This window comes from Notolabrus celidotus, chromosome 8 (assembly GCF_009762535.1).
Source record: "Notolabrus celidotus isolate fNotCel1 chromosome 8, fNotCel1.pri, whole genome shotgun sequence".
Classification (NCBI taxonomy): Eukaryota; Metazoa; Chordata; class Actinopteri; order Labriformes; family Labridae; genus Notolabrus; species Notolabrus celidotus.
Window position 1 is genome coordinate 20006118 of NC_048279.1, and position 27350 is coordinate 20033467.

Consider the following 27350-nt stretch of genomic DNA (forward strand, 5'->3'; position numbering starts at 1 on the left):
AGGCTATAGTCCTTGTCGCTGTGGTCGCTGGTTTGACTCCAGGCCTCTAACCTTTGCTGCATGCCCTCCCCCACTCTCTACTCCCCATGTTTCCTGTCTTCCTTCAGCTGTCCTATCAATATCAATAAAGGCGACCCCCCCCCCCCATTATAAAGGAACAAAAACTCTTCTCCAATGAAAACTATGTTTAGAATTAAAACCAAATACAATGAGACAAATTAGCTACTTTCTAGTTCAAGACTCGAGACTTGACTCAGACTGAGACTGATCTTCATCATATAAAGCGATTTAACATCTTAGGTTGATAATTCACGAGTTGAACTTTACAATTCCCATTTTAAAAGTTAGCAGGAAGCTGACCTTTTTCAGTCTATTGCCTTTGTGAACTCTTTGGTATACTCCACTTTCTTTTCAATAATGAAAGAACAAGTTTTACAAATAGTAAAAGTCTGATTCATGCGGAACATCCAGATACTTCAGTCTGTACGTGTCACTTCAGTTTTGTGAGATGTAACATATTAAAGTGGTTATAGAGCTCAGTCGGTCTAATCTATGTGGAGGCAACCTAGAGGTTTTAACCCTGAGGAGGGTCTTCAGATAAATCTGTGGTCATGACACAAAAAAGCATGCTCGACATGTGAATGCCGTTTGATCCTTGTTTCCGCAGGTTAGCCTTTTTTGATAGCTGGGAGACGTGGTCATAGAAAAAGAGAGAGTGGGATCAAGTGCTCCAAAGGTCCCTGACGGGTGATATATCAGTATTTACCTTGCCGACATCACAGCAGAGGTAAAATGGCAGAAAAGCACATTGACGGAGAGAGTGACCAAACAAGAGGCTAAAAAAGAGAAATGTCAGAGCGTCTTTTAAGAGAGTGAATTGCACTCTGAAACCGTTGGAGCGTCAAGTCGCAAAAAGTACCAATTCTTGCATAATGTTACTCTCCATTTCCACACTGTGCTGTGAATGCTGAATTAGAGGGACTCTGTTCAGTCAGTGATGGTTTAAAAGCCTTCCACAAATGCAGTCCATTTGCGGTCATATTCACAGCATTTCATGCTGATTAATTGACCGATTCGACCAAAAATGAGGTGCTGTAGAAACTGAAACAGGTGTTATTGGATTTATAATGTAGCCAAACTGAAGCTATGACCTACATAAAGTCATACTTTCCTCTAGAGATACTAGAAAGTAGAGATATTAGCTCACCAGCTCCTGACCTGCTCATATGGCTGTTGGTTGGCACTAAGGAATTTATCTACAATTATCTGTCTCCAGCCGGGGGGCAAAAAAAAGAAATGTATCTACTGTCGCTGGGCCCAACCTGCTCTGCAGATATGAAATATTTCCCAGCGGGATGTAATAAACTACAAAACCTGCACCTCTCCAACACATTCATCTCCCTGTCCGTTTGCTCCATTTGTTTTTGCCTCTCCTTTCATTTCTCGCTGCTTTCTCACTCTGTCAAGATAATTTTCCCTCTCCCTCTCTTTGTCTTGTTCACTCTCACCTCATTTCACCTCCACATTTTGTCTTTTATGTGTTTCTCCCTTCAAGTTTGTCTTTTCTATTTCCAGAGACGTTCTCTTGTTGATCCATGGCTGGTCGTCCGCCTTCGCTGCTTATCACAAGGTTCCTGTCTCTTTAGCTCTTGAACCCTCACTTCTTCTTCTTTTCAGATTGCCTTGTTCCACTCTGACGATCACTCCAGCTGTTCCAAGCCTTCATGCAGAGTTTCAGTTAAGGGCCTCAAGAATACATGTAAATAGATGTGCGTATGTGGGAGTGCTTGAGAAGGAGTGTGTTTGTTTCAGTGTCTCCATCTGTTGCAGGGCTAAAAGAGCTGAGAGGAGAGGACTGCTTCTTTAATGGGTTTTATAGTTTCCACCCCTCTCTCTCATCCCTGCACATCAAAAGAAGTGCACCAAAAGGGCCAATTAGGACAGCAAAAGAGTGTTATTAGGTGCATGAAAACATGAAGACGAGTTTCATGGATAATCTCACGCCAGGAGCATGTGTGTATTTGTGTTTGTGTGTGACTCAGTTTGAGCGTGAAATGATGAAAACAATTTCAAAACCTCACATCTTATCTTGCTTCGCACTCCCTCACGCTCCGTACGGTCTAAATTTTCACAGGAAGCATCATTTCCATTTTTAATAACTCAGTTCATTTAAGATCCTCTGTCAGCGTTTGATCTTCTAGGGTTGCAAATTAAACCCACGTTCAAGCATTATATTATATATAAAAAATCAATATAAATAAAGATGCTGTATTTGCATATGATTTGCTGCCAAATGATTGGCTCAGTTCTTCAAAGATAAACAACATTTTCCATGCAATTTATCTCCACAGACAGCTCAGCCCTGTGCTTTCCTTCAGGCTCTGTGATGCAGGAGCCAACCAGAGAAATGCAGATGATGAATATAGATAGCTACTTAGCTCTGACTGTATGACGTGGCCCGTGTGATTAGTCTTTACAGCGGTGTTGCTCATCACTTGAGCTTAATTAATTTGACAGCTAGAATGAGACACTCAAAAGAGTAATCTGTAGATGTTGCCAATGAAACATTTTACACTACAGGCACTACAATGAACTGACATTTCATGAAATTCAAATCAAAAGAGTTTATTTTCCACCTTCCTCAGATAAAAAGTTTGCATGTCCATTGAGCATGGAGGCAAATTAACTATTTCAGATTATGAAGAGGCAGTGCAAGAACAAACAATGGTGAAATATTCAAAAGATCTACCATACTGACTAGGGGTGGGAATTGAAAACCGGATCCAACTTAGAACCGGTTCCAATTGATCAATTCCATCGGAATTGTACACCTTAAATGTTATCGATTCTTCTTAACGATTCATTTCCCAGCACGACGTCACGTCACGTTGCGGTGCGTTGCATTACGTCACACACTCTGTGACGCAAAACTCCTTCAACCACAAGGAAATTCAAAGTATTTTCCTCCAGGCTCACACGTCTGGACTCACGCGGCCAAAAATGAGGCACCAGAGTGGGTAAAATACCTCCGCGATGACCCCCAAAGGAAAAGCGTTTTTTCCTCTCCAAATTCAAAGTATTTTCATCCAGGCTCGAGGGGCCACGTCTGAATTTACGCGGCTGAGAATGAGGTGAACCTATTGTTCAGTATGTTCGAGTTGAATATGTTCATGTTCAGTCTTGTGCAGACATAATTTTGGAAAAAAATGAATGGTTCCTTTTGGTGCGGAAGACTGTATAACTACTTTCTTTCCTCTCAAAAAAATACTAAGGAATCGTTAAAAGAATTGATAAGGAATCGGATTGATAAGCAGAATCGACAATGGCATTGACATTGATAAAATCTTATCAATTCCCACCCCTAATATTGCCCTGAGTATAAGAACATTTTTTTCCCTTGAAATGTTTCAGAAAATGGGACTGTCTTATGTTCTGTTCTCAGTCCAGCACCAATATTCTTATACAAGTTACACACATATGTGAAGTGTTGCCAGTCAAAGTATTTTAACAGTATACCAGATCTGCTGGATGTTAATCAGTCCAAATACAGCCCATCAAGATCCTTGACAAAGTTCATGAAACCATTCCAAGTGCTATGGAAGTTCTGGAGGGCGCCATTTACACTGTATCGAATCTTTTCCAACTTAAGATTAGACATAATATTTAAAAAAAAGAGTCTTGGAAAGAGCTGGGATGGGGAAGGGGGTCACCCTATATAAGGGGTGGTCATGTGGCAGTTTTATGTTTTGGTCCGAATTTAAGCATCTTGCATCTTAACTAAACCCTGCTGTGTTACATAAATTTGGAGGTATGTCTGGGGAATATGAGGTAAAAACATAGCAGATGACTCATCTCTATCTGCATATTCACTACACTAATTAAGAAAGGGGGTTCATGTTCAATAAAAAATAGTCTTTTTTATCATTTCTAAGTAGGACAGCAAAGAATAACAAGCAAAACTTTTTATCATTTTTTCTTTGTCATCAGAGGAGAAGGCATCTGTTAAAGACCTTTTGCTGACGAGAAAATCTGTGTCTCAGACTTTGGTTTAAGAATAAAAGTCTGTTGCAGTGTGAAGGAAGGAGAGAGGGAAGATGTACAGCTTTAATTATCCATGGAGTTAGAAACTTGGAGTGAATCTGTGAGAAACAATCACAAACTGAGCACATAAATCAGGCCTTTCACTCACGTTGAAAATGCTCACTACTATGTCACGTTTTCTATACTGCACTGTTGTTTGTGCTACAGGACAATCTGACACTGCGTATACTATATGAATGTATGAATGCGTGTGTGCTGCTGGTTTTGCGATAAATAATACATGGTGCATTGCTCTGGCCTTGGAAAGCTTTATCTCAGAATGGAATCATTGATTGTCTATTGACTTTAACCTCTTCTGTTTCTCCTTGAATCCTGCAAAAAAGGAAATACTCAAACAACCCCTTCAAATCCAGATGCGTGTTTTCCCTCTGCTCCCACCACCTGCTCTTGTACGCTTGTGTGTGTCCCTGTGTGTGTTTACTAAGACATCACATCCCCTGCCAAACTGGTTAGCTTTGAGGATAATGATAGAGCAGAAACTGTGTCAAAGAAGAAAACATCTCTATTCCCTCTGCTCAGTTGTTCTCTCTCTGTCTCTGTCTCTCTCTCTCATCGATTCTCTCTTTAATCACTCTGCATCTCGCATTAAATCTTTATCTCCTGCTTTTTCACACTCCACATCCCTGTCTTGTTTTGTGCTTTGGTTCTCCTTTTCTTTTTTTACACACTTCTTCATCACTATTTCTCCATTTATCTACATCCCTACTTACCCCCTCTCCATCCATCTTTTACCCATTCCTCCTCTCTCTAGATGATGACAGATCAATAGCAGAGGAGCCTTTAATTATTCTCTTTTTTCATAATGTGATGGGAGCTAGCGGGAGGCTTAGCGTGCGTTCACTAATAAAGATACAGAGGAGCGACTGTGTGGGGATCCATTTGGACAGCACATATTGGTATTGATTTTCCTAATAGACATGGTCGTCCCTGTCCGAAGCCACGCGTACCCTGATGAGCAGTTTCTAAAGCTGTGTGTGCCGACATGACAGCAACATTTCAGATTATTAATGTTAAGCTGTGCTGTAGGGGATGTACATTTTAGGAGGAAAAGGAGGAGATTTTTTGGTCCCAGGCTGCAGCTTAGCACTCAGCACTGAGGTTGGTCTGAATGTGCCGCTTTGAAAAAGCTGAGCTGATTGTCTGAAGCTCCTACCCGGTGGTTTAATCTTAATCAAGATCTTCAGAGTTTTATCTTCTCCCTAATTTTGTCCCCTGATTCTCTTTGTTCTTCGGTCCTCTTCCCTGCATATGTATTGTTTGCATGCCCCACTTGCTCTCTCCACTGCCTTTTCTTTCTTGTGATGCCACTCGCCCACTCTCCCCGCTCTTGTTACCCTCTTTCTTTCGCTCTCTGCATCGCACTCTATAATCTCCAGCTGGAAGCTTTCCTGGTGCGCTTCCACATTCTCCTTCTTCGTCTTTTATTGCCAAACACTGTATATCTCCATCTCCGCCTTTGCTATACCTTTCTTCCTTCCCCCTTATGTGCCGCCGTCCCACCTCTTCCTGCTCTTGCTGTTTTCTTCCTCTTATCTTTTTTCCCCCTAAAAGTAAGGCAGGGTTTTTTTTATGAAACAGTCTGCAGCCATTCCATCACATGCCTGCAGGGAAACACCAGGCAATTCGGCAGCATGTTGTACACACACTTGCACACACACACGCACACACACACACACACACACACGCACACACACACACACACACACACACACACACACACACACACACACACACACACACACACACACACACACACACACACACACACACACACACACACAGTAACTCGGGCTGTTTCTCTTAGCTCTACAGACAGACTTTTCAATGATTACTTGAAGGAGGAACATTTCTGTCAGAGAGTGGAAACAGGGGCCTGTCAGAGACCACTGGGAGATGGAGAGAGGGATGAAGATGTGAGAGTGGAACAAGCCAGAAACAGTGTTTGAAAAAACTACAACACCGGGCTGATATGTTCAAGAGATTTATAGGGCAAGATTGCTGGATAAGGGTGTACCAGGGAAGGCCGAATGCCTGCAGACAAATTCAGAGATAAGCGGGGGGGGATTGACATGGTTTAAGGCTAAAGATGAAGCAGGGTGCCGTGAAGATAGTGAGGAATCACTTTGATAGGCTGTAAATTCCTACAGGCACAACACAGGCAGGGTGTTATATAGTGGAGCAGGAAGGGAGTACGAGCTGCGGAGCGTGTTTTTATAGCAGGACGTCACAAGTGTCCACAGAGACCTCATCCTATGATCTTTCATTCCCTCTACCCACAATTGGTGCAGGAGCAAAATGAACACACGTACATATGCGTGCTGCTCTCTCTCTCTCTCTCTGCTGTGTGTGTGTGTGTGTGTGTGTGTGTGTGTGTGTGTGTGTGTGTGTGTGTGTGTGTGTATGTAGGCAGGGTGAAAGGAGGCAACACTCCCCACTGCTGTCCATTCTGTCTCGCTGTTGTAAAAAAAACCCCAAAAAAACAGGCAAACCAAACACCCGAGCATTCATGAGCACATTTTCGCAGAAGCAGATTGCAGATTTTTTACTCACTGAACTGAATATTTGCAGCTAAATCTTCCCATATGGCTTCCTAACAATCACACCTCCTTCATTATTCACCATCAGCAGAGAAAAAGTGCCTCGTGTTTCAGAGCAGTTGGCACATTAACAGAAGCGTTATTATGGATCACTGGCGTGATATAAAATGACAATGTGTCTATTTTCTAGATCGACGACTAACAACTTGGCTGTTAAATCTGACATATGCATCATGAGCAGTAGCAGTTGTGTCTCTTTCAAACATTATCTCCTGCTCATTTTCAGTAAAAAAGATGATTTGTCTTTGTCCTTGAAACAAACTGTAACTTTGCTCAGCACTGACAATAACATTTTTACATGCTGTGTCCTCAGGCTGGCTGCTGTTATGCTTTGAAGCTCGGCCTAGCGTCTAGCAAGCTGAGACTCAATGCTGTTATCTGACACCGACCCTGCACTCTCCCCTCCATCTATTTAATGGCTGTAATAAGCAGTTACTTATAGATTTACACACAAACACATTACCAGCTTGACTGATCAATCAGACTCAGAAATGCTGTATTTATTTACAGAAGTTAAATTCAATCATTGCAGATTTAATTTATGAATATAAAGGGAAAAAAAGTGATGATTAATCTGAAACAAAGCTATGTACACACAATTAGGGATGCACTGATCCCACTTTTTAGGTCCCGATACCGATATCGATACCTTGGCTTTGGTATCTGCCACACAATATAACGATACTAGCTGATCCGATCCCGGTTGATTTAACAATCTCTGTTCCTTAATGTCAGGATAGAATCATGTTTTGGCAACTTCAGGCTTTTCTGACTTTGTAGACCAAAATAAAATGAACATTTTTAAACTGACAGTATCATTATTCAGGAGATTATAAATGTGTACCAGCAGTTTGTTGAGTAAATCTTCATAACCAACAGATATTACAATTCAGCTGTAAACCTCAGCAGTAGATAAGAGGAATTGGCTTCTGTTGTAAAAACAGAAAAGCACAGAACTGAGATGGATAGATCTGCCATATGGATCGGCACTATATATCGGCCCTTTGTCACCGGTATCCGATCTAGCTTCTTGAGTCCAATCTAGCCGATATCCGATACCAGGATCGGATCACACACAATGCAAATGCATCAATGTGCATAGAATTGAAGAAATAGGGCGCAGACTTAGCTTAGTAGTTAAGTTGCATGCCCAAGTAGCGGGTGACCCGGGTTCGAATCCAGCCTGCATCCCGCATGTCATTCCCCCACTCTCTTTCAGTTTCCCCCACGCTATCCACTGTCTTCTCCTCTATAACCATAAAGGTGTAAAAGCCCAAAAATGAAACAAAAAAAAAAAAAAAAGAATTGAAGAAATAAACATGATGTACAAAAGAGCAGTACACAGTATGACAGTACAAAGAATGTTAATCCTGTATAGTTTCTTTACAGTACTGTAATGATTAAAATGGGTCACAGGTGTCATTGTTCAGATTGAATTGCAGATCATGGATGGGATCATGTTTCAAATTTGCCAAAATATATTGTATTACTTTTCAACTTCTTAGTTAGCCATGACTGTCTTTGTACCTTTAAGGCACGACGCATTACTATACATCTGCATGCATCTCATTCATGTATTACATCTGACTACACACACATTGCTACAACTCCAATAATCATAACAGACAAGCCTGCACCTCCTTTGTATTCAAGTTATTTTTAAAAGACACAACTGTCTATAATAGCTGCATCATTTTAATAACAGTATTTGTTACTCCCACACCGAGAACAACATCATTGCAAACACAGAGCAGAAATCCTTCTGTGAAATACAAGTTGTCTTTAATCTACGAAAGCAAGCTCTGATAGTAATAAACAACGTAACATAGCACAGTGCTCCTTTAGAGGATGTGTTAGTCTGCACACTGGTTGCTTCTGCAGCACACATCATCTGAGTCAGAGAAAACTCAACAAATGGAGAGTGTGTGTTTAGAGACTAGAGCTTCATTTTCATCAGGTTGTTAGAAATGACTAACTTCAAACTACAGCATGGTTAAAGGATAATGCTGATAATGATAAGTGACTGGTTGTTGTTGAACGTAACAGCTGATACTTGCATGATAAACACAGACAAGAGGAGAAGAGTGGAGGTATGCTTTGATACGAAGTAGTCATCACACAGAAAAATCAATACTGTAGAAGTTCATGCAAAACTTGTGTAACATTATTAAACACTGGACTGAGCTGTCATCACGTTTGTACAGAGGATATCCATGATGGCTGCAAAATCAAATGCTGCATGGCTGTAAAATGATGGTACACCTTGATGACACATTTTGATCAGCAGATCATGAATCAACTGTGATCATTCATTCAGTCATTTTTATGACAGATCAGATATTTGAATAGAAAAACAATAATACAAAATCTTTGAGAGAGATCATTTTTCATGATGAACACTTCATTTTGATGCTTTGGTTGATTTGAATCAGGCATTTTGAATAGGGATCTGAGCTGTTTCTCTTTTCGCTGAAAAAGCTGGACTCCACATTCAGCGCTGCATCCTTGAGCTGTTTTTTGTGAGCCTGTTACACAAGCACAGTGCGTTGTTGTGTCATCTGTAACTGTCCTTCAATTTGTCTGTTTGAGCTTTGATCACGTCACACCGTGAACCCTGTTTGTATTGATCAAGCTGTAATAAAAATGTAATTTCTTCTGATACCTGCGTGTGCGTGCGTGTGTGTGCGTGTGTATGCGCAGCTCTTACGGGCTAAGGCACACCCTCCTGCAGTGTTATCTGTCACTTGTTCTGATCCCTCTACTTCACCCTCTTTCTTTTCTTGTCTTGCCTTTTCCAGCTTTTGAAATCTCACTCTTCTCACTTCCTTGAATTTAAGCCTCTCCCTTCTTTCTGCTCTCTTGTCGCCTGCCTGTCTCTCTTCTCTTTTTCCTGCCTGCCCTGGGAGCCAATCTGCCACTTTGCCTCTTTACCTCGTCCCCTGTAAGAATGTGTACAGCATGTGTGTTTGGTTTACTACGGGCAGATGAACAAGGATGATGGATGGAGTGAACGGAGGTGGTGATTGATTGAAGTGGCTTTTTTATGAACAAACCTTGAGGTTGAGGAAAAGGAGAAAAATAAGGAAGATGCACAGAGCTTTTCCTGGATTGTGTCATGCTTGTTTTTTTCCCTTCATTCCATAATTCATGTTTACCTCCTCAGTCAATATTTCATCTGGTTTCTATTTGCATATTTGCTCTCTATCAGAGGGAAACAGATGCGTTTAGGTGTGAAATGCAACAGGGCATGCTTGTTGTTTCCCTTGCAGAGTGATTCACGCTGTGTCATCATTTTTAAATCAATGGCTCCCGTCGCATTAATTCATTATTTAGTAAATCAACATCCTGCTGATTTCACGCTGAATCACTGATGTTCAGCTCGGGCTCTTCGCTTGCGGGCAAAGGTGGGAGGAAAAACAGAGGGAGGGGAGGCTACAACCCCTAAGAAAAAACAAAGAAATGGGAGGGAGGGACACTGAGAGTGGGAGAGCGTGGGGAGGGGAAAAAAAAGGGGAGAGAGAGAGAGAGAGCAAATAGAGGAGGAGCACTGTGAGATGGAGTGAGGAGGCAATAAAGGAGGGATGAGAGAAAGAGAGTTTCAACTGAGGAGAGAGAGGAGAATGAGAGTAGGAAAGAGGGCATGAGGGAGTGTGTGTACGTGTTTCTGTGTGTGTTTGTGTTGTAGCCGCCGTCCAAACACGTGACAAATAGATACAGACTTCAGCACACAGACACGCTTGTTTCCAGGACGACAACGGCAAACATGGGGGCAGTGGTGGGCACGCTGACCATGCAGACCAAGCAGCAGAGGAGGCCGTCCAGGGGTGAGGGAACACACACAGACACACACACACACACAAACATGCAAAGGAAACACATGCACGCACATACAGGCGGTAAAACTTTGAACTTTATCCCTTTGTAATTGTATTCTAGACACATGCACACATACACACTCACTCTTTTCTGAGCTGTAAAATTCAGCACAAACAAGTGAAGTGCAGACCAAAGATGAATAACGGCTGGTGTTCAGCTGAGATGCAGTGAAAGAAAGAGAGCATATGGTGTGTTCTGCGTGAAGTACAGTGAGAAAGAGGGAGAGAGAGAGACAACAGGTGTTCACGGAGGAAAAAAAGATCTTCCCTGCCTTTTTTTGCTTTTACAACAAAGTTGCAGTGATTCAGTGTGTATGTGTATGTGTGTGTGTTCACATGTGTTCTTGTTGAATCCATTTTTTTTTGTTGGCAGAGAAACCACAGAAGAAGAGCAAGAGTCATCTTTTCGGACCGTATTTGATTCTGTGCGTCTGCGAGAGTGTGTGCGAATCTGGTGTGTGCATGTGTTTTGAGAATATGTGCGCGCCTGTTTGTTCGTCTGTGTGTGCAGAAGCAGGGCATCGAACGCCAGCAAACACACACATGTCGAAGGTATTTGTCACTCCGCTCACACACTGCTTTTCCATCTTGCTGTTACCTTGGAAGCACGGTAGCCATGGCAACAAAAGATGTCAGTTTTGGGGTGGGAGGGTGTTGCTGGGGGCGTAAGTGAGTGTGTATGTGGGGGTCTTTGATGAGATTGGGGGTTATTCCTGAGTAAAGCCAAGGCCACGTGACAGAGAGGCGGATATAGTGGGAGATGTAAATATGAGGAATGAGCAGAGAGAGGTTTTTCTATGACGACCTGTTGCAGCAACGTTTTTACTACCTTGTTACTCATCGTAATAAAAAGCTACAAACATCATTTGTAAAAAAATCCAACAAATACAAATGGGCTGCTCCAGTGAATGGGCATGCAGAGCAGGAGATCATTGCCAGTGAAAAAAATACCCTCTATTAATACTACGCACACATTTAAACTTATCTGTCGAGGCAGGCTATTACCGCTTTGCCAGTGCAAATTAGGCCTTACAGGACATTTTCCAAGTGGGTGCATATGGCTCGTTTCATCTTTTGAATCAGCTTTCTTTGTTGTTGTTGTTTTCTCCACAGGCTCCAACAAACACCTCTCCTCCTGGGCTTTAAAAAAGCAAGGCGTAAATTTGTTGCTATTTTGAATAATGAGGTGGTTGTAGAGGCACTCACATTGTGTAAACGTGTGAAATATGACTCCCCCTGCAAAATGAAAAAAAACCTTTTTCTGTTTTTTTCTTCCCCCCCTCTCTCTCTCTCTCTCCACAAATGCCCCTGCACAAGATGTGAAATAAAGGGATGTGGAGCCAGAGCTATTTGGAGGTTGTTTATATTTCTGCTGTTGTGTTGTGATATTTCAGCGCCTCTCCCTCTCTTGCTCCTCATGTTTTGCTGTGTGCAGGATTAGCGCCGCAGGGCTTGTATGTGTGCAGGCGCTTTTTTTTTTCTGTGGGGTTGCAGATAAGTTGTTATCCGGTGTCGTGACACTGACAGCAACACTGAGAGGGAGTTGGTGCATTGCTCTAATAGAGTTAGATTAGACCTCCGACATGATTGATCCTCAAAAGCTGGAGCTCATCAGTGTACTTTAAAGAAAAACATCCGCCATGTGTCTGCATCCTATTTGCATTTATGCTTGTTTGGACTGTCTGTGTCTGCCTACTGTTCCTATGACTCTCTTTGTTTCCTGTCAAGTGTTCTTGTTTGTCTTTGACAGCCTCTCTTTGGTTGTAGTTTCCTCCTACCTGTTGTCTTGTCTGCCTGGTTTTGTCTGGCAGGCAGGCAGGCAGCTGTTTCCCTTCTCATCTGCCGCGGTGGCCTCTGACAACTCATCTCTCTTGCTTAATTTTCTCCTGGCATTTTCCTCCCCTCCCTGGTGAATTCTTTATTTCTTTCCAGCCTCTGTATCTCCGTCTTCCTCACTAACTCCCTGCAGCAATGTTGTCTCAATCTTCTCCCTCTCTGTTTCCTCTTACTGCCGCTCCTCTGCTCTATGTCTCCTCTTTTCTTTCCTCTTGCTCTCTGCATCCTTCAACCATGTCTTCTTGTTGTTTTTCGCCTCTTTTTTTTCTCTTCCATTTCACTTACTGCTGCTTAATATTCCCCCTTTATTTCCCCCCCCCCCCCACACACACACACACTCCTTCTCCACCCTTGTTTCCCTTTATCTCACTTCTAATTTCCCCAAACCTCACTCTCACATGCCACCACCACAATCTGCTCCTGGCAACCTCATCTTCATACCTCTATCTCTCTTCTCTCTTCTCTCTCTCTCTTTCTTTATGCCTCCATTCTTCCTCTCATTTGCCTCCTTTCTCCATCACCCACGCTCCCATTAGCTAGTGTGAGTGCTTATTAAGTCATCTCGTCATTCTCCTCCCCTGGCATCCTGCCGCTGTGTTTGTGTGTATGTTTGTGTGTGTTGTTGCAGAGTCTGAGTCTAGACATGTATTTACTCAAAAATCACTATTGGCATCCTGCTATGTATGTATGTGTGTGTGTGTGTGTGTGTGTGTGTGTGTGTGTGTGTGTGTGTGTGTGTGTGTGTGTGTGTGTGTGTGTGTGTGTGTGTGTGTGTGTGTGTGTGTGTGTGTGTGTGAGTGTAAAAATAAGCTTGTTTTGACTCACTCTTTGAATCAACATAAATGCAGTATGTACGGCAGTGACATTAGGTGGATTTCTTCTGGTGTGTGAGCCTATCTTATGTACACACGAACACACAACACTGCAAACACCCTCCAGCACTTTAGTCCTGCTTCACAGGCGGAGGATAAGTAAGCAAACAGATATAAATGTGTGAGAGAGCATATAAGCATGCATGTGTGCATTGTTTATCTAAGGCCCATGGTGCTCACAATTCAATCTGTGACCCTTAAAATAATGTGTTCATGTTTGTTTTGTTGAAGGGTGTGTGACTGGATGCATGTGCCTTTATACTCATGTGTTGAAGCATATATGTGTGTGTTGGTGTTCAGGGAACAGCTCAAAGGCCGGTCATGGATTTGCCCCCGTGTCCACTAGCTTGGGTGATGACTGTGGAAAACAATAAGTGTTGGATTGAGAGCTTGATTTCACACTGGAACAGGATTATGATGTGCAGCTTCCTCATGATGTTTGAAGAAATGTTGCAGCCAAAGTCTATTTTTATGATGCTTCCACCATACTGAACCTCCGGGGAGCCCACGGCCAGTCGAGCTGCTATTTTCTTACAGAGCGCGCTTCATCGTTGAGGAGGCCGGTGAGAGCGAGCCCTCTCCATCACCGCCCGAATGGCAGATTAGGCTAATTCAGATTATGCAAATGACACGCTTTCTGGCAAGGATTACAGGACACGGTATGAGAAGAAAGGAGGGGAGCATGGCAGCGATAGAGGGGATGAAGAAATGAAGGGAGAGTTTGGCAGAATGAAGGAGATAAGAATTGGGGGGAATGTGAGAGCTAACATTAAATACCAGAAGCAGAGGTAGTTAGTCAGGAGTTAAATCGTGTATCTGGGCCAGAGGAAATGTGTGTTTGTCCGTGTTACAGGTAGTTTTTGTGACTGCTTTCCTTCCGGGAGAGAGTGACAGGCAGTCTTTCTTTGCTGAAAGTTCAGGTCATCACTTAGTGCTCGAAACAAGCTTTGAGAGAAAAAGAGTTCAGGCTTTTGGTCTCTGTCAAACTGTGTGGCTTATAATAGCTTGTGTAACAAATGATAGTGAAGCTTTCTGGGTTGAGTTTATCTAGGTTTTTACAAACCTGCAGAGTTTGCAGACTTGCTTGTGGATCACAAAACATGCAGTTTGTTAGAGCTTTGGGAAAAGATCAAACTTTTCAATGCCACCTCGTTTTGTTTTACAAGAAGTATCCTGGATCAGAATCCTGCCTTTGCTTACAGATGATCTGGCTCAGCACTCTATCTGCTTACCTTACATATTTCTGCCCTTCATAACTTTGTGAAGGGGGGAGCCATATATATAAAAGTTATTATTAAAACTTTGACCAAAAATTGTCTCATTTGTATGTAGAGGGGAACAGGGTGTTCCTGTGAACATTGATTTATAGCTAATCCATAATCCACTCTCTAATATCCTTGGTTGGATTACCAGGCAAAGGCCCAGTGGGTTAGGAGTCCCTCATTGGGAAAAGCTCTTTGAAGACAATTTTCATAAAACATTTTTGGTGGAAAGTTCAAGGACTTGATAAAAAGTTGGAACGGCCTGATCCCAAACCCAAGCATGTTGCCATTTGGATTACTAAAAGAGAACACCAGCTGTAAAGGGAGCCATCAGGCTTTAGAAGGAGGGCTTTTAGGCTTGGATAGCACATGGGTCTTTGGAAGCAAGAGACCTTAGGCTTCTATTTGAAGTAGATACCAAACTCTGAGAGGAGTTTGGGGCACAGTGGAGAAGGACTTTCAACTGTCTCAAATGAGTTCTGGCAAACCAAGAGATGTCTCGAGGGGGAGGGCAGGACTCGGTCAGTGTTGACTGGGGTCATATTGAAGAATAGAAATAACACTTTGTGGTATCCCTGAACAAGGGTGTTCAAGATTTTGGGGTTTACACAGTTGTTGAAACACAGAGGGAGTTCCTGGGAATGCATACTAGTTTAGTTTTTTATTAAGATTTGAAAAATATTATTTAATATACTTTTTTTTCTCCATATGTCACTGGCCTGATTTGCACAATCTACCTGGGGCTTCAGCAGACAACAATGGGGGCACAGGAACCTTTTGGTTCAGGGTAAAGTATTTCTGGGGGCTAAAAGACCCCAGAGCTCTTGGTCAAAATGCACCTATAGACTGTTTTTAGCTGTATTTTATTATAATTTTACTGTATTGTATGTTAAAATGTTTGCTATTTAAGTGTTGGATGAGAGAAACAGCATCTCGATTTTCCTGTATGTCTTCGCATATATAGTGAAAATTGACAATAAAAACCTTTGAATCTTAACAATATTTTGCATCCCTCAAAAATGTCTTTAAAGGATGTGTCTGTAAAAGTATTGTGTGCTACAAGCTCGTGCTTGTCAATAGTGCATTAGATTTAGTTAATAATGTTAATAAAAACAACTTATTGAAGAAAAGCAGATCTTAAAACTTAGTCATTCCAATAAATACGACACAAACTCTGAAATCACCAGAGATCAAACAGTGCAAATATGGGTAAACCTTTGCAAAGTGGCCTACAAGGTTTACTTTATAAAATACTGTATAACAATAGCTGTATAATAGTTTGCAGAGAGTGTTTTTGTTTTGACGGTACCTCAGCTGGGCTGTGGTCAACCACTGACTCTCACAGCTTTCCATATGTTTTCATATTCTGTGCAGTGATTAATTTGCAGATGGTGAAACAAACTAGTTGTTGAGCTGTTTTTAACGGCAATTGCTACATGCACAGTAATTTGTCCTTCTAGGCTTGATCATATTTACTGAATATGTATGGACTAAGCATGTTTTCATTGGTTTCCGTAAATTGAGTGACATACTAGATATTGTCATTTGGTACAGCCTTAGAATAACAATCCCATCCTCTGGTGAAGAGTCAGAGTATGACGATCCAGGGGAAACTTATCCTTGACAGAGGTTGCTGAGGTAGCAGGAGCCCCTTCAGTTGCAGGGCTCTTAATGTAAATGAGATTTTCCCTGAGATGCTATAGGCTCTGGATATTGTTAGGCTGCCCCTCCAGTGTTATGTGGAGATTTGGGACAGTGCCTGTGGAGTAACAGACTGTGTTGGTTTTACCCACTTGAAAATGGAGGAACGATGTGCATCCTCATGTTACACTGTTCAGCCTCTTAGGAAAAATTATTCCAGGAATCTGGAACAGAGGCCTCGATAGGTCAAACACACTGAATAATCTATATTCTGTCCTGTTCATGAAACAGTGGATCCTGAAGGGGATACCGCAGGGATATGGGGTGCAGGTGCTGTTGCTATGAACCATCAGGTCCATGTATAACTAAAGTGATAGCTGTGTTTGTACTCTTTGAACAAAATCAAGCATTTTTTTGTTGGTGTTGGAGCAAGGCTAGCAAGGGTTGTCTCTGGTTGCTAGTTCTGTTTGTGGTTTTCAGGGACAGGATCTCATGACGCAGCCTGGGGAGAAGGGTGTTGTTGGTTTTAGGGATCTCTGGTTTTATCTCTGCTTGTTTCAGTTAATGTGATTCTGTTGGCTTCACCAAACTGCGACCTTGAGTGGGCACTGGGGTGGCTTGCTGCAGAGTGCAAAGAGGTAGGGATGAGTGTCAGACTATCTCTATGTTTTCAGGGCATGGTTTTCTACTGAAAAAATGTGCATGTATCCTGCCTCGGACAAAGGAGCTCAAGTATCTTGGGGTCTTGTTCATAAGTCTTGGTAAAATGGGTTGCAAGTGATCGGGTTGGTTCAGTGTGTGGTACCAAACCGTCATGGTGAAGAGCTGACCTGGAAACACAGCCTGCAATAGACCTGTCCATCTGCACTCCAACCTTCAGGTATGATCATAAACCTGTGTGATGGCAGATTCGAGCAGCCATCCTCACCACAGGGTGGCTGGAAATAGGCTGCTGCAATGGAGTAGAGCTGCTACTCCATCTTGGCACTTCCCTATGGAGGTTTTCTTAGCACAGAGACAGGGAGGAGTCTCTGGAGGACCTAGAGCTCACTGGAGGGATTTAATATCCAATCTGGCCCAGTAAAGCCTTGGGATCCCCATTTAAGGGCTTGAAAATGGTGCTTGGGAGAGAGAAGTGTTGGATAATTTAGTAACTTGATGCTGAATGGACTCCACCCTGAAAGAAAATACATGAAAGGATGAAGAGTTTTCCTACGTATTGTAACCTTTCGAGCTTGTGTAGTGGCTGTGGAGAGGAGTGTCGGTGTGGGTGTGTGAGGTTCTCTCGTACGCTCCATCTTTGTTACTTAATAACAGAAATGTTGCTGATTGGTCACAGCAGGACACAGCTGAAGGTTGATTACTTCAACAAACCCAATTTGCACTCAATCATCCTCATCATGTGATGTTTACACTACCGAGTATCTTTTAAATATCTGGCAAATTAAATTTAATGCTGCTCTCGTCACTAAATTTAATTTCACCAAGCACTGCTGCCACAGTTACCACAAGGTTAAATTGACAACTCCGCGGGAAACCTTATGATACAGCAGAGCCCCCTGCTGTCTGCAAGTCAGCCGCTACACTCCCACTTAACAGACATTCACAGCATCTTTTTACATTCACATTAAGACTGTGCCAGCTTTTAGTGCCAGCTGGCCACAGCATAGAGAGACCACAGAAAATATTCAATGTTTTTGTCGCTGTGATTTTCACTGTGTTTCACTGTCACAATGACAGATATACATGTTTCCCATCTGGATACAAAACACAACTAACTTGACTAAGATGCTCTTATTTCTTTATTACTACGATATGACAGAAAATATCAACTAAATCTGTAATCACGTGTTGAATCTTTACAGGAGGCTGTGACTCACTCTGGTGTCCTCTGTTAGTATCTGCTGCCCCCTTCTGGTAAAAACAGGTTGTAGCAGGTTATATAGCCAAACTACAATATGCAGCCTATATAAGGTCCTCAGTCCAGATGTCATTTAACCATGTGTATTCATACCTACTGATTTGGATGTTGTTTACACTGTAGAGTAAGTCCTCTTGAAAGGAATGAGCCATGCTGCATTTGGAAAGTCACTTTGTTATAAATTAAGCCTCTGTTGTTTGGGGATGAGTGTGTGTCTTAATGGAGCCCATTAATCAAGTGCTGAACTTCTCTCTTTCTCTCTCTCTCACACACACACACACACACCACACACACAGTGCACATATGGTCATACAATAGAAGGGGAGTTTATCATTGTTACAGTTTGCTCAGGTGGGCCCTGGAGTTGAAGCTCTGTTTCCAAAAAGTGAAGGACACGAGGACTATAACAGAGGGAGGAGAGGGGTTGGTGGGTGACAATGAGAGAGAGAGAGATAGGGAGAGAGAGAGATAGGGGTGGAGGGAAGGTCAGGATGAGAGAGAGGGAGATGCCCCAGGGAGCAGAGAGACAGGGGGATAAAAAGACAGAGACATAGCGAGTCAGGTGAGTGCTGGTCTCATTGTGGGAGTAGCAGGATGGATAGAAAGTTTATAGGAGACAGATAGAGAGAAACATATCAGGAATCAGCTCACATTGCGCTTAATTTGGGGTGAATCGCTGATGAACATCAAGGTTTCATTGTAAAATAATTATTTGATATTTCCTCTCGGTCAAGTCTGACTGAAAGCTGTGAAAAGTGAAGGAAAAAGAGGTGTGTGTAAAGAAAAAGGGACTTTAAAATGGAAAAAGAGACGCAAAGTGAGAATAGCTTACACACTATAGCCATTATTCTGCTTTGCTGTGGAGCCATCAAAATGCTGCACCTACTAGGAGTCATCACTGTGGACGGTGAGTCAGTGAGTAATACAACTTCTATCTCTGTAATAAGGCGCTAACAAAAGGAGCACAGTTTGGAGGAGTTTGTTTTTCCACTGCTGGGAAAAAGAGCTTGATTTTTCATGTGGGGATCTTAGATTTGTGTGAACAAATTAAAATTGATTGAAAGTAAGAATTGTAAGAAACTATTAAAGCACTGTGGGATATTTGCAGTTCTAACTGCATGTATTCAAGTAAAAAGACTAATAGTCTTGCCAACGAGGGCTTTTGTGTTTTATTCTTTGCTGCCTCTGATACTCTATATCTGTTATGGCCTGCAGTGTGCTGATATTGTCTTATCCACTGATAGTAATTCTTCCATTAAATACTGCTATTAGCTATACAACAACGTCTGATTTACCCAGTGTACAGAAAAGTGATACTTACAAAGCAACAGCTAAAAGACAAGACTTAAAAAGAACAATGTCAGTAAGTTAAACATGATCTTGGATGACTCCTTTGACTGATAACAAATGACAGTACTAGTCTTCTTGATGCTAATTTATGTAGTATTCAGCAGATGTTTTCATGTAGTCCAATATATAGAAAACAAATCTATATTTAAGTTTACAGATACTTTAATTTCATAATGTTGGATGTGTTGCATTATTATACAGATGTGGAATTTTATTCTAACTTCTTGCATATTGTAAAACGTCCTAAGACATTCCTAAATGTGCTTTCCCTGCTAACACTGGTTTCTGCAATAGTTTGACTAAAGTAACAAGTAGGCTGCCTTTTAAAGAAATACATGCTTTCCATCCACAGACTGCTGTTTTGAAATAATACCACCCAGATTTGATTTGTATTATTTGATTTATTTAATTCAACAAAGATTATATAACAATCCTACAAATTTAACCACAGTAAAACCAAGACACATGAAAAGGACACCTCAGAAGAGCTTCCAAAACCCTTTGGAAGGGAACCCAGAGAGAGAACAAATAACATTAGAGCACAAGGAATAAAATCATAAATTCTGTATCTACTGTTTGAGGAAAAAAAATGAAATTTACATAGAAACTCACATTTTCTGACCAGTGTTTATGCTGCATCAGATCAAAGTGCATCACATTCTGTTTAAAATAGAACACTCACCTTGAACCACAGTCTGAAAATCTTAATAATGCAGGTGTTCTAACCCAGCGACAACCTCTGCTCTAAGAATATGAGTCTAATGCGGAAGTGTTAAAAACTGCAGTTCATCGAGGATCCGCTTGAGGCTGGCTCTGGAAGAACCGGAAACTACATACACAACAATTAAAAAAAGCCGATCTTTACAGCAGAAATAAACATGTTTACAGCCTGGTACAAAAAACGTGTTTACGTCACACTGGCTCAACAGCAGCAATATGGCTACCACCGACGATTGGCCTCAAAACAGCGCTTCAGAAACAGATGGGTGATGTCACGGATCCAATGTCCATATTTATACAGTCTATGGTTCTAACTCTTGATGCGTAACTTTAGTTTGCACGTTGAGATGTGAGGCTCTGTAGTTTGGTAGTTTTTACTATCGCCATGGAGTGTGACGGTTACTGTGCAAGAGCCATTGAGATTTTAAGGCAGCCCGAAGAGTCACGGTGAAGTATTTCTGAGGAGTGAATATCCTCAGACTCTGGTGCATGAATCATTCAGTTTCACCGTGGGGTTAAAACTATGTTAGACTAAACCAGAAGATTAAACTCTGAGCTGGTGGGATGTTGTTTCACTAGCAAAGTGTACAGCTTATAAGAGCGTCACATCAGAATCAAACTGTGAACGCTATTTAAAGCACATGTGAAAAGAGCAGGATACCTGAAGATCATTGATACCTGAGAGTGAATCACTTCACCTTGTATATGAGTGTGAACCTTCACCCTGTACTGCCACTGAGAGAGACTGAGCTGTGTGAGTGATGAAATAAATGTTGTGAAGCATGTGTGTGTGTGTGTGTGTGTGTGTGTGTGTGTGTGTGTGTGTGTGTGTGTGTGTGTGTGTGTGTGTGTGTGTGTGTGTGTGTGTGTGTGTGAGTGAGAGAGAGAGAGAGAGAGAGAGTGTGTGAGAGTGTGTATATGTGAGGCAGGAGTAAGTATCTATAAAAGAAACTCAACATAACTTCTACAGAGTCATAATGTGATCATGCTCCCATAATGTAAGAATTAGTGGGCCCAGTGTAATAAGCTCTTGCTGGATAGCAGAACATGTTGTTTTATTTTATCTTGACTAATTTTAAATGTTAAATTGGTTGATTTTTTTTCTTGCTATATAATCACATTCTGCTGTGTTTTTGGGAAAGAGCTTGGCTTTGTTTGGGGTGCAACATCATGACTGACTCTGACAATTAAACCCCAATTTACTCATGTGGCAGCACTTCTATGCAGCTATTTAGTTATTTTCTATCTTCACAGTTATTTGCATAAATAATTCTGCTGATGTGTTAGAAGTAAACACTGGATTCTGAATCTGTAAATGCTCGACTGTTGACTGAGGTTTGACTCAGCAGTCGGTTTTGTTGAGTTGTCTTTGATGGTAAAGTTTAAAAGGTGACCATCACTCACAGAGAGAATAGGACTGAAGAGGTATAGGTGTAATGAAGCTTTACATTGCACTAATGGTCTGGTCACACAGATAAAATGTTTCTATTTCAAGACTGTTGATGTTTCAAAATCTGTTTTGCCAAGGACAGCATGAACGTTGTCCTCCGTGACTCATCATTAAAGCAGAACAGGAGCCCTGAAAAAGACTCCAGGTCATTCTTGCTGTATCAGAGATTATTTAAGCTTTAAGCAAGTCTTATGAAGATGTTTTAGGAAGCCATTATAACTAGAGTCCTTTCTCAAGCTCATGAGTATCACCTTGTACACACAACAGGACAAGTTAAGGCGAGACCATGATGAACAATCATGGTCTTCATACAAAGTACCATTGTCTCACCTCACAGCCTCTAACTTTGTCTTTTTCCTTTTTTTTGGTCTTGCATTTTACTACTGCACATTATGACCTCTTTGTCATATTCTAAGTTTTTATTACAATTCTATTAAAGTATGCACAGTTAAACAGTATGCATAATTACTATACTGGAGATTGCTTCAGGGAGCATGTGCTCGCTTCAGCAAAAGAGAGTCTGAGACGGAGAGAGAGGAGGCGTCTTTTACACTGTCACATTCCCCTATCAGTCATGCGTGTGTGTGTGTGTGTATGTATGTGTGTGTGTGTGTGTGTGTGTGTGTGTGTGTGTGTGTGTGTGTGTGTGTCTCTCAGAGTCAGTGGTTTGTTCTCTGTCCCCTCCCCTCCAGCGAGGACAGTAATGAGCTGTTAATCAAAGGGCCGGTGAGAGGAGGAACATCGAGCTGTTAGACTGACCTCTACATCAGAGTAACTCTGCCTCTCATCCTCATTAATAAAAGTTTTCAGTTGTAAAAATAGAAAGTATTGCAAACTTGAGTTGCTGTGTCACCTTTCTTTTCATATCGGTACCCCTGCTCTTTTATATTACCTAAATTATCTCCCCTCATTTTCTTTAACTTTCTCATTTTTTTAATGTTTTTTTTAAATATATATATATATATTGGCATTTTGGCCTTTAATGGACAGGATAGCTGAAGAGAGACAGGAAACTTGGGGAGTAGAGAGTTGGGGAAGACATGTAGCAAATGGTTGACCAGCCAGGAATCGAACCAGTGACCTCTGCAAGGAGGACTATGGCCTCTATACATGGGGCGTCCAGACCGCTAGGCCACCAGCGCCCCTTTAATATGTTTTTTAAAGGAATATATTGTCTTTGGTGTGTTTTCCCAGACAAAGCTGACGATGACTTGGAGATGACCATGGTGTGCCATCGGCCGGAGGGCCTCGACCAGCTAGAAGCACAAACAAACTTCACCAAAAGGGAGCTCCAAGTTCTCTACCGAGGCTTTAAGAATGTAAGTGACTGCAAAAGTGCTCTCTAGTAATCCTCATAGATAAAAACAGTGTCCATGAGTGAATCAGTATGTTTCTTGCTTTTTTATATATATACTGTATAAAAATGTTAAAATCAACCAAAAGTCAATGTTTGCTTGGGGGATTTGCACACTTGAGGACAAATGTGGAATTTTATTGTTAATAATTTCACTCCTGAGTAGGTTAATAATGAGAATGGCTTAAAAGAATACTAAATACCTCAACCAAAAACTCTGAACAATACTTGAATATTGTTTAAGACACTTGCAGCACTCTTTTAGCAGCACTCTGGTAATGTTTGGGAACCCAGGAGGTTTTGAACTTAAGCTTTTGATTCCAGCTGGTTTGGAATCAGAGTTGTACATTAGATTATTCATTAGGCTGTCTGTTATTCTTTTCAGACTTTCTCCTCTCAGGTCATCTTATTTCAGCAGCTAGAGCCAGACACACTGTCTTTATGTAAAATTCCACTGAACAGCGACACTCTGGAAGGACAGCCTGAATTTGTCACTACAGTGTAGTCAGTCTCTGAGTAACTCTCTTGTACTGAGGTTTCATTTGAGGTTGGTATCTACAGTTTTGATTCTCATCCCTCCCTCTGTCTTCTTTTCCGTTCCAGGAGTGTCCCAGTGGTGTCGTAAATGAGGACACTTTCAAGCAGATATACTCGCAGTTCTTCCCACATGGAGGTAAAGAAAGAGTGTGTGTTGTGCTTGTTGCGTCAATACCAGTTTACCTTTTTACAAGCATTGTCGTCTTCTCCTGCAGATGCCAGCACCTACGCTCACTTCCTGTTCAACGCGTTTGACTCAGCACACAGCGGCTCCATAAAGTTTGAGGTTTGCTTGCATTTTCACTTTTTCAAACAGAGATAATCAGGTTTTGTAAAACTTTCTGTTGTAATGAAATTGGGTTCTTTATATTATTTCCAAACTGTTTTTTTATTCTATTGTTTTCTCTGCATCAGGATTTTGTAACAGCTCTGTCCATCCTGCTGAGGGGTACCATCACTGAGAAGCTACAGTGGACCTTCAACCTCTACGATATAAACAGAGATGGATATATAAACAAAGAGGTGTGTTTGTGTGCCAGTGTATGTGCATGTGCATGTCTGACCTATGTGAATGTTCAAACTATTGATAACATATATGTACTTCTCTCCTGTTTGACAGGAGATGACAGACATTGTGAGAGCGATATACGACATGATGGGGAAGTACACTTACCCTGTATTAAAAAATGACGCACCCAAACAGCATGTGGATGCTTTTTTCCAGGTAACATCTAAATCCTTTATTGGTGTCTTATTAATAAAAAAACCCAAAAAGGAATAACTAGAAAAGGGTACATCTGACAGGATCATAAAAACAAAAAAACAAATAGTCATTAGCGATTTGTGATATCAAGAATAAATTACGTGTGAACAAAGTTTAGAAGAATTCAATTCAATATGCAAAAAGGATGAAAAACAAATGAAATAAATACACTGCCTAGTCAATGTGGTCTTTGAAAGTGCAAAATTGCTAGGTAACAAAGACGTTACCAATCTCATTAATATTAGTTTGCATTTGGTATATAACTGTGATAATGACATTAATTTTCTTTCCTCATGTACCTTGAACTAATAACCAGAAAATATTCTGCTTTGCTCTCCACAGAAAATGGACAAAAACAGAGACGGTGTGGTCACTCTGGATGAATTCATCCTTTCTTGTCAAGAGGTAATTCGTTTTCCCATACAGGATCCCTTTAGCTTTACTATAGACCTTTTTCATTGTGAATATTTTGTTCACATCATCTTTTCAATTGTTTGAAAATGCCCTGGCTTCCTATTATAGAATAAGCTGCACCTGTCCATAATAGCATTGCTATAACTGAAGCGGCTCAGATTGAAGAGTGCCACAGAGACTAAGTGGGGTCGTACTTGTGACGCGTGTTGCCATAAATCAAAATCAAAGTCAGAGGAAAGTTTTCTATTATTAACAAAACACTCAAAATAAATCAATACAAAAAAGATCTAAATAAACAATGATAATGATGATGACGGTGGGGGTCAACCAAAAATATTCAACCCCACTCACCCTCTTTGTATACCTGCCACCACACAACTGAACAGGTGCTTAAAAGGTAAACCACACCCATGAACCCAAAACCGGAAATGAAGTAAGCAATAAAAAAGGAAATAATCATGATTAACGAATAAGACAGAAAATCAACATTATGACCACTACAATAACACCTGCATAGTATTGATTGTACCATGTACATACACGCTGTCACTCTTACTATGATAACCAATCACCAATTTAGCTCTGCTTTGAATAAAATAACAATATTATTATTATTTTTTTTGTTGTTGTTATATTGTATATGCCTAATCATTATTTGTTATATTTTGTCCTGTTTAGTTTAGTTTAGTTTAGTTTAGTATTCCTGATAAAGAATTTATCAGGAAGCAGACACTCTGATATGCTACTGCAGACAGAACCATCAAATATGAAATGAATGATAGCTTAAATTGAGACATTTGTAACAACTACTTCAATGAAAGCCAAAATGTTTACTCTGAGAAACGCAGTCTTTTGAAGTTTTACTTACTTTTGTCAGTTTCTCTGGCTCTTTGCTAATTATCCCTCTTTGCAAATCTCTCAGCCCTGGCTATTAATTTTGGTGTTAGCTGGCTTTTATGAGTTTGTCTGCAGAGAGAGCACTGACCAACATTTTCACAGGCTTTCACTGCCCCCTAGTGGCCAGTAAACAGAATTAAATGATGTTTGGTGTAACCCGTTCCGCTTTTTAATCTTCTTTGCACAGGATGAAAACATCATGAGGTCTCTTCAGCTCTTTGAAAACGTCATCTAAACTACAAAGGAGCAAAGGGAAGGTGCAATAAATAAAAGCACAGACAAGAGAAAAAAGAACACAGAACTAAGAGGAGGAGAGACAATTACGCAAAAAAAGAAAAGAAGCATGGATCTTGTCACTGCATGGGACCACAGGACCTCGTGGGGGCGTCTTGCTGTAACCAATCCATGGTGACAAACCATCACAGGTTTTGGAGAAGTCCTTCAGACTTCAATCCTTCATTGGATCTTGTCCCTTTCTTTCATGTGTTGCTGTTTGTCTGGTAACAGACAGATGGGACATTGTGTAAATACTAATTCTCTTGAATTCGGTTGAACTTTTCCAAAATATGTAAATGAAACCAGATTATAAAGCTGTACAGAAATTCCTTAAAGCAGTTCAGCAGTGAGATCAAAGTAACGCTAACCTGGGGCTTAAATTAACAGCTTCTCTGATGATGAATTTGTGTGTTTATAAAATAAAGGTGAGCAATATTGTGAAGAATGCACGACAGAAGCCTGAGGAATATGTTATGTAATGTGTGCCATACAAGTACTTGGTTGCAGTTTACTCTTAAGTGCATACATTTTGGAAGCAAAGGTCTGAGTGGAGCTGTCTTATTTAGATTTATGTAAATCAGATGCAGTCTGTAACGGTTTGTAGAGCTGAATTTAAACTCAGATAGCTTATATTCATTTTGTGACAGCTTACAGCAGCCTTAAAGCTCCTCCTGCGTGTTTTGCAGTGGCGTCTGTCAGTGTGTAAATGTTAGAACACAACTTTAGATATTTAATGTGGTGTTTGTGGCTTTTTCTGCTGTAAGAAGCATTTGTCTGTCTGTGTGATCTGTTTCTGCCTATCTGTCTATCTTTCTGTGAAGTCAAACTAAATTGTAAGAATTCTACCTGACACTCATTGTTAAATAAAAAAACATGTGGAGGTTTCCTGGTGTAAGATGAAGGGATGTGCATGTGTGTGTGTCTATTTGTGTGAGTGCGTGTGTGTGTGTGTATCTGTCAGCCTGAATATAAATTGCCGTTGCATGTTGCTACATCGTGTGGATGCTCCTGTCAGTCCATCTAAACAGGCTATGTTTCTGCTGAAGAGGAGAGTTTCTCTGTGGGAAAATGTCGATTGAGAGCAACCAACATTTCACTGTGAGGGCCAGACAGAGGAGCAGAAGGACTGCTGAGAAAGACAGATGATGAGAGAGACCTTTTCACTGATTCTGAAGGAATGGAAGCCATGTTTCAAACAAGAGCCATCGTGTTGAAGATTGAGCAGGACAAAAGTACAGATTCATAGATGATTCACTGTCATGCCCACTCACTGTGCTACCAGTAGTGTAATAAAATTCTGGCTCTTATCAAATGTACCCAGACATACTTCAGATAGACTGACAGGCAGGTAGATAAACAGATAGACAGCTTAAAACTGTCAGAATGAAACCATGTGTGTGTTCAAATATTGTATAAAATCATTATATTTATCAATAAACTTTTCAAGAAACAATATTAATTCATGTCTGGCATTATTTTTATTT

General features: G+C 41.1%; 1 protein-coding gene across 2 annotated transcripts in view; it reads left to right on the forward strand.

The window, feature by feature from the left end:
- The window catches only part of LOC117817988 (Kv channel-interacting protein 1-like), a 50513-nt gene extending 23188 nt beyond the window's left edge, over positions 1-27325 (forward strand). For both annotated transcript variants that reach the window (XM_034690819.1, XM_034690820.1), the window contains 7 exons: positions 22820-22944; positions 23583-23652; positions 23732-23802; positions 23931-24038; positions 24136-24240; positions 24622-24684; positions 25778-27325. In XM_034690819.1, coding sequence (XP_034546710.1) covers positions 22820-22944; positions 23583-23652; positions 23732-23802; positions 23931-24038; positions 24136-24240; positions 24622-24684; positions 25778-25825 — 590 coding nt within the window. In that variant the 3' untranslated portion in view covers positions 25826-27325. The remainder of the gene's footprint in view (positions 1-22819; positions 22945-23582; positions 23653-23731; positions 23803-23930; positions 24039-24135; positions 24241-24621; positions 24685-25777) is intronic.
- Positions 27326-27350: the final 25 nt, after the last annotated feature.